General features: G+C 32.5%; 1 protein-coding gene across 1 annotated transcript; it reads left to right on the forward strand.

The window, feature by feature from the left end:
* The first annotated feature begins 1,441 nt into the window (after positions 1–1,441).
* Positions 1,442–8,063, forward strand: LOC134719358 (asialoglycoprotein receptor 1-like). Its single transcript, XM_063582364.1, has 2 exons — positions 1,442–1,707; positions 7,405–8,063. The coding sequence occupies exons 1-2, from the start codon at positions 1,485–1,487 to the stop codon at positions 7,620–7,622; spliced, it is 441 nt and encodes a 146-aa protein (XP_063438434.1). The 5' UTR covers positions 1,442–1,484; the 3' UTR covers positions 7,623–8,063.
* The last annotated feature ends 408 nt before the right edge of the window (positions 8,064–8,471 follow it).

Consider the following 8,471-nt stretch of genomic DNA (forward strand, 5'->3'; position numbering starts at 1 on the left):
TGTACGTATTGTTATGCGTTTACTTTTCTACATTGGCTATAGGTGAGTCAGGAGCCTCTGGCCTTTGTTAGTCTTGTATCATTTTAATTTTAGTTTCTTGTGTACAATTTGGAAATGAGTATGGCGTTCATTATCACTGAACTAGTATATATTTTTTTAAGGGGCCAGCTGAAGGACGCCTCTGGGTGCGGGAATTTCTCGCTACATTGAAGACCTGTTGGTGACCTTCTGTTGTTGTTTCTTTCTATGGTCGAGTTGTTGTCTCTTTGACACATTCCCCATTTCCATTCTCAATTCTATAGAACAAAATATAATCCTGGACAGCTGAATATTGAGAGCAAAACATGCACATATAGCTATAGGTTGTTAATCTAACCTTAGTTACTAGTATTCAATTTTATCAAACTTGGAGAGAAGCTTTTTACAATCAAAAGATAGTATCAAGAGGAATATTTTTATTATTTTTTTTTTCTCATTTTTGTTAAGCCTGCGATTATCAGCAAAAGTCGGCAAGCCTGTGACACTGGTTCCGCGGAAGCCTTATGATGTTTGTTTTTAACTATTGATGTTGTGTTTGTACACTTTAAGGCGTTTATATTTATATTTACTTTTCTACATTGGCTAGAGGTATAGGGGGAGGGTTGAGATCTCATAAATATGTTTAACCCCGCCACAATTTTGCGCCTCTCCAAGTCAGGAGCCTCTGGCCTTTGTTAGTCGTAAGATTTTTAATTTTAGTTTCTTGTGTATAATTCGGAGTTTTGTATGACGTCCATTATCACTGTACTAGTATACATATTTTTAGGGGCCAGCTGATGGACACCTACGGGTGCGAGGATTCTCATTGGTGGTCTTCGCGGCTGTTGTCTGCTCTATAGTCGGGTTGTTGTCGCTTTGACACATTCACTATTTCCTTTCTCAATTATATATATATATATATATCTTCATGCTTTATATTATATACGGTACTGTAGTACGACGCTAGATTAAAACTGACGTGGAAAGGTAACACCCGGCCACCGAAAGCTACATTTTTATGAAGCCCAGGTGGTCGTGTGGTCAAGCGGGACGGCTACAGTGCAGGCGATTTGGTGTCATGATATCTATTAAATGGGTTCGAATCTCGGCGAGGGGAGAACAAAAAAAATAATTGCAAAAGCAAATTTACTGATATAACATTGTTGGGTTGATGTTTAGACGACTCGTATTGTATATATATTGCTGACTTCTATACACCTCTTTTCAACGGTTTCAGGTGGAAAGTTGTCTGATCGGCAAATAAACCACATCTCTTACTTTAATATATTTTTCAAATAACGTAGAAACTGTCAATTATATTTTGAAGGTATAAAATATAACATGTATGTAAAAATTTCCAGTCAAACACGCAACTTTTAAATTATTGATATTGATTTCTGACACGTAAACAGATCCCAAAGAAGAAGGTGCAGACGAAATCATTTGGCGCCATTTGGAAGACTAAAATGAAGATCGTAACAATACTTCTGGAGGTGTTCTGTGTTGTCTTTGCTATGTCTGTCAAACAAAGAAGTAGCCAATTGAATACCGGAAGTGGCAACCAATTACTATGGTACTTCCTTAACAAAGTAGAAAAACTTGACACAAAAATAGATAAGATTCAACTAGAGAATACTGAAATTAAAAGTAAACTAAATGGTTTACAAACAGACGTTAGACTTTTGAAAGGTAAGATAATTTAAATAAATTGGAGCTAGAATGGAAATGGGATATGTGTCAAAGAGAAAACGACTCGACCAAAGAGCAGACAAAAGCCGTAGGCCCTGCATCTATGGGTCTACTATGCAGCAAGAAACTCATACATCTGGAGGCGTGCTTCAGCTGGCCCCTTAACAAAAATGTATACTACTTCAGTGACAATGGGCGTCATACTAAACTCCGAAGCATACACAAGAAACTAAAATTAAAAACATACGTAACTAACAAGACTAACAAAGGCCAGAGGCTCCTGGGACAGGCGCAACAATGCGGCTGTGTTAAACTTTTTTTTTCATCTTTACCCTTACTTTATACCTCTAGTCAATGTAGAAAAACAAAAAAACAATAATACGTACAGTAAAACTCAGTTCAAAAGAAATACGAGTCCGATACATGTCAGGACGCTTACTAAAAGATAAAGTAACGATATTATAGATACCAAATATATACATGAAAACTTTCAAACAAAAGTATTAAATGATATTGTTATGTCGTATATGCAGTTTTTAAATATGATATGTTGCCGTCTTATACTGCTGTATATATGGCACGCCGTTATTATATCTATTCAATTTCGAGATATCTTATTTAGTTAAATAAGATATCTTATAAACTTATTGAGATATCTTAATAACAAAATGAGATATCTTATATATTAATTGAGATATCTGATTTATTAAATAAGATATCTTATATATTAAATAAGATATCTTATTAAAATGTTTATAAAGATATCTTATTAAATATATGAGATATCTTATTTAAAATATAAGATATCTCTATTAATTTATAAGATATCTTATTAACTATATAAGATATCTTTTATATAGTTAATAATAGAGATATCTTATTTACTTAATAAGATATCTCCATAAGTTAATAAGATATCTCTATTAATTAATAAGATATCTCTATTAGTTTATAAGATATCTCTATTAATTAATGAGATATCTGATAAAGTATGTATTTAAAAGATATCTTTATAAAGAAGTAAGATATCTTATATACTTTATAAGATATCTTATTAATTAATAGAGATATCTTATAAACTAATAGAGATATCTTATAAACTTTTAGAGATATCTTATTAACTTATAGAGATATCTTATTAACGTATAGAGATATCTTATAAACTAATAGAGATATCTTATAAACTTTTAGAGATATCTTATTAACTTATAGAGATATCTTATTTAATTGGTTATAAAGATATCTTATTTAATATATAAGATATCTCCATAATTTAATAAGATATCTCTATTAGTTTATAAGATATCTCTATTAATTAATAAGATATCCTATAAAGTATGTATTTAAAAGATATCTATATAAAGAAGTAAGATATCTTATATACTTTACAAGATATCTTATTAATTAATAGAGATATCTTATTAATTAATAGAGATATCTTATTAACTTATAGAGATATCTTATAAACGAATAGAGATATCTTATTTACTTTCAAATTAAATAAGATATCTTATTTACTTTCAAATTAAATAAGATATTTATAAAAATTAAAGATATTTTAATACTTAAAAAGATATCTTGTTAAAAAATAAGATATCTTCAAATTTGAATAAATATAAAAACGGCGTGCCATATGTATATCATAGATTATTTCACAAAGTAAAGCCATTAAAATGCAGGAAGAAAGGACATTGTGAAATGACCTAAACAAACTGACCTGAACACCCCGACTATATAGAATTGCAATTGCAATTGTTTTGAGAAGAATCACATGCTATAGCTTAAAGCAATCATTTATACCCTGCTTAATTCTTGCAATTTATAATAAATAACAGACATATTGTAAAAAATGTCACTAATAATTTAATGAAATTTTATCTAAGGATCGTGAACATGCATGATAAATCACCCGCATCAAACCACGAACTCGGTCTGTAAATTCCTATTTTTTTCTGTTTATTTGCTGTGCATGTAGTGATGTTGTGCCATAGATGGCGAATAACCAAAATCTTCTTTCAAATATAAATGTCAGATAATCGTTAACATCCTACAGAACTAGACGCATAGAAATCTTAAAATTTCCGAATCATGAAAAAAGAAACGAGTGTATGCACGTTAGAGCATATATAACATTGGTTTTGGACGACCTTGCTATAACTAATTTTCTGCATTTGAGAATGCATGTACCAAGTCAGGAATATGACAGTTGTTATTCATTCTTTTGATGTGTTTTATCATTTACCCTCAAAACATTGTTACAAATATAAATGTCAGATCATCATCAACATCAACTACAGACCTAACAGACAAATCTTAGATTTTGGGATGATGCAAAAAAAAAAAGGTATTTTTTTGGGCCTTTATAGCTTGCTACATGTTCGCTGTGAGCCAAGGCTTCGAGTGAAGACTGTTCTTTAACCTATAATGGTTATAGCATACTAGTATATAAATAAAATTACCCAATATTTTTTTTTCTGTATTTATGTAGATACGAACAAAAAGCATTGTGATCACGGATGGTTCCAATTCAGGAATAACTGCTATTTGTTTACATTCACCAGCGTGACATGGGACCATGCAAGGGTAACAATTCTCCATACATAATTTATTGTAAAGAAAATTATATTTTCGTATAATGTCTCACAGCCTTTCGCTAGTAAAATGTATTCTAAGAAGTTCGAAAAACTGAGAGACGAAGATAAGAATACTGAACACAAAATTCTTCAAAATAATTTCACTTCGTATTCTGTAACGTTCTCCACTGGACGTCAGTCATGTTTCATGGGAGCCAGTCAAGTTTTCTGAGCGTCCTCCGCATGACACCAGTGAAGTTTTATTAAAGTCCTCAACGTCAGTATTGAATTTCAAGAATACAGCTGCTGTATAGTCGATATTTTTGTAAATCTTTCGTGACTAAGGATTTAAAAAAAATAATACAAAAAAAAAAAAAAAAAAAAAAATGCTGGCAATATTTATTAAAATCCTCGATAACAAATCTAATGTTGTAAATAATACTTAATCTGTTTTAAAGGATATGTGTAAATCAAAGAAAGGTAACTTGGTAAAAATAAACGATGAAGAAGAAAATCGATGGGTAGGCACCAACATTACAAATGCAGGTGAGTTTGATATCCAATAAGTGATTGTTTTATTATTATCTTTGGTTTAATAGTCCGACTATCCGAGAGGATATCGCAGACTTTCATATACCTATCGGATCCACTAAGGTTCGTCTTGGTGGGTGTTATCTCTTTGATTCCCTCTAGCGATGTTCTGGCTTATGTCTGATGGTATAGATCGTCTGCGCTGGCGGTGGATGGTATTACTTCAGCGGTGGTTACAGCAGAGCTTTTGGCCTACAACTACTGAATATAACGCTTGGCGTTCCTTCTCCTGGTGGATTATAAGGTGTTAATGTTCACAAGAAGCTATCAAACAAAGAGTTCCTAGGGGTGAAGTTATAATCATGCCTCGGTTAGTTTTCGGGCGACATCACGAGTTGGTTGACCGTTATGGCTGTTTACTACGTTACGATGGATATGTTCTAATTGTCTTAACTACAAATACATCTCTTTTCCCAAATTAGCCGATCGAATAAGAATTAGGTTTTGCGCTAAAATGAACAAAACGATGGTTGTCACATGTAGAGCAGGATATATATTTACCCTTCCGGAGCACCTCTATGAGACCACACTTAGTTTTGGTGGGGTTCGCAACTTCGCGTTGCTTAGTTTTTCGTTTTTATGCTGTATTTTGTGTACTGTTGTTAAAATTGTTGGTATTTTTCTTCTTTAGAAATGGCGTTTGTACATGTCCTTACTCAGGAATCTGAAGTTCAGTAGTTGTCGTTTGACAGTGTGGTTCATGACATCAGTGTTTCTCGTATCTCGTCAGTTTTGTTGAGCTTTCGACTTTTGTCGAAAAGCAAGAAATAGCGATCCTACATTCCGTCGTCGTCGTCCACAAATACTCATTCTTTGCATGGTTAAAGTTTTTTTTTAAATTTAAATAACTTTCTTAAACTATCCTGGATTTCTACCAAACTTGGACAGAAGCTTGTTTTTGATCATAAGATAGTATCTTGAAGTACATTAAAAATCAAAATGTAGTATCTCCAGGAAATTTTGTTTACATTGTTTGCCTTTTTATCCGTATTTTACCTCTAAATGGAATGCTGTTCGGTGTGAGCCAAAGCTCCATGTTGAAGGCCGTTCTTTGACCTATAATGTTTCACTATTTTAAATCGTGACTTGGATGGAGAGTTGTCTCATTGGCACCCATATCTCATCTTCTTATATCTATTGTCAGTTTGTTTTGGAATTGGGTGTTTGAATGTCCCTTTGGTATTTATTGCATCTCTTCCTACTGGCCTGTTAATTTACGTCTTGATCTTACTAAAAGTTGTGATTTATTTGTTGAATTTTGAGGAATTCAAGATACTCTCAATACGAATAATAGCAATAGAAATGCTATTTTTTGCCATTTTGATATAATTTCATGGATGTGTTGGATCATGTGACTCCAACGCATGTTCAAACAACACATCCATGAAATTATATCAAAATGGCAAAAAATAGCATTTATATTGCTATTATTCGTATTGAGAGTATGGTTGATAGTAATGCCTGTTTCCATTGACGGTTTCTGTGGGCACATACTTTGTTTAAAAAATGTTTGTTTTACCATTACCGACAACTTGAACCCTAGGTTAATCCTGATATATTTTTGGCATACCTTACCTAAAAGACCAAGTGAACTTTTCTCATCACTTGGCGTCAGTTGTTCGTCATGGTCCATCGTCGTATGTTCTAAATGATCACTGGGTATCTAGTGTTAAAAATCTATCTGGTGACCCCGCGCGTCTTCCAACCAAAATTACCGACTTGGCTAAAATAGAACTACGTGTATTACGCAAGTCTTGCCTACATCTTCTGACATCGGACTCGGAACTTCTCTTGAACTGAATTTTAATGTCCGTATTGTTATGCGTTTACTTTTCTACATTGGCTAGAGGTATAAGGGAAGGGTTGAGATCTCATAAACATGTTTAACCCCGCCGCAATTTCGCGCCTGTCCCAAGTTTCTTGTGTATAAGTCGGAGTTTAATATGACGTCCATTATCACTGAACTAGTATACATATTTTTTAAGGGGCCAGTTGAAGGACACCTCCAAGAGAGGGAATTTCTGGCTACATTGTAGACTCACTGGTGGCCTTCGGCTGTTGTCTGCTCTATGGTCGGGTTGTTGTCGCTTTTACACATTCCCAATTTCCTTTCTCAATTAGTTTTATTAAATGAACGCTGACCCCATTTTTTCTTTAATTTTTCTGTCAAGCATAATTTAAGGTTCATTTATAGAAAAATATACCGAAATCCTATATTAAAAACACTTACCAAACTTTAAAAATAAATATCATAGGATCTACAAATATCTCAACATAACTGAACATTGATAGTTTACCTTAAATAGAGATATTCCCCTCTAATGATATTTTTTTTACTAAAACTTGGATATTGTTGCAGATACAGGGGAGCGGCGACACAGACGCTTTAGAGCCTCTTGTTTGCCAACCAGATTTTCTTCTTCATTAAGCAATCATCTAAGTGTAACTACCTTTAGGCATTTTTTTTACTTTAGCTACGTTATCATATTGTTTATACATCACAACTTACACACATATTGCCTTGAAATTGTAGGTAAAACACAGATTTGGTTAGGTGGAAATGATCCAACTGGAAGAAATACATGGATGTGGAGTACTGATTTCACAGAGCTAAATTACCAAAACTGGTCCCCTGGTAACCCAGATGATAACAACGAAAAATGCATGATGATGTATTCAAAATCATTTCAGTGGAACGACGGCGAATGTTACTCAAAGCGAGGCGGTTACATCTGTGAAAAACGTTTATAGATATCAGACTGGGAATGACCATTTCATGTTCTCGAGGGACAGGAGAATTTGAAAAAAAAAATAACTTATTCGGGTAAGAACTGAGTACAAGTCAAAATAAAAATGATTATTATGCATCATAAAATTCATGAAACAAAGCGTGCGTAGCAACAGAGTGTATATAAATGTGAAACAGGATTAAAAAAAAACCTCCCTAGAATATCAAATGGTCATCCCTTAAGGGCATACGATACAGTTTTGATCCCATATTGAAATTTTGCTAACAATTTGCATATAGGCTGTTTTTTGCCTGATTAAATTGAATATGTAAAAAAAAATATACCTTCATGTGATACTTTTTGAGTAAAATGAGGTCCAAATTTTATATATTTGCTAAAAATTCGGATTTGTGGACGTATTTTTCCTTTCGACAGAAATATATAACTTTTTTGTTTTAAAAGATAAACACAAGCTGTTTTTTGTTAAATTATTTGTAAATTCTATTGTATATAAATTTCCTATGAATTTGTGCAATTTGTTTTTTTAAATAATCAAATGTTCAAGAATGTAGTAAAACAAGTCATTTTTTGCTGCATATTTATCAAATTAAAAAAAATGCACTTTTTATGTTTTCATGAAAATTGGCACACATAATCTTCTTACATAATCAAACCAAATATCATTTTAAAACTTTAACGTCACGAAAATAACAATTTACGCTAGCAACGTCATTAACTCCCCTGTCACTGTATCGTATGTGTTATTCAACAGCTCTTTAGATTTTTTTCTCAAATAATAAGCAAATTATAGTTTTAAAAAGGATGTTTTAGTTTTTCGTTAAAGATTGTAATAATATGAATAGGGTGTTTA

Source organism: Mytilus trossulus, chromosome 5 (assembly GCF_036588685.1).
Source record: "Mytilus trossulus isolate FHL-02 chromosome 5, PNRI_Mtr1.1.1.hap1, whole genome shotgun sequence".
NCBI lineage: Eukaryota > Metazoa > Mollusca > Bivalvia > Mytilida > Mytilidae > Mytilus > Mytilus trossulus.

Bases quoted from the DNA above. Each gene is read 5' to 3' on its own strand.
- LOC134719358 (XM_063582364.1), top strand. From the start codon at position 1,485: ATGAAGATCGTAACAATACTTCTGGAGGTGTTCTGTGTTGTCTTTGCT. The intron at 1,708-7,404 runs GTAAGATAATTT...TTGAAATTGTAG, and splicing joins AGACGTTAGACTTTTGAAAG to GTAAAACACAGATTTGGTTA.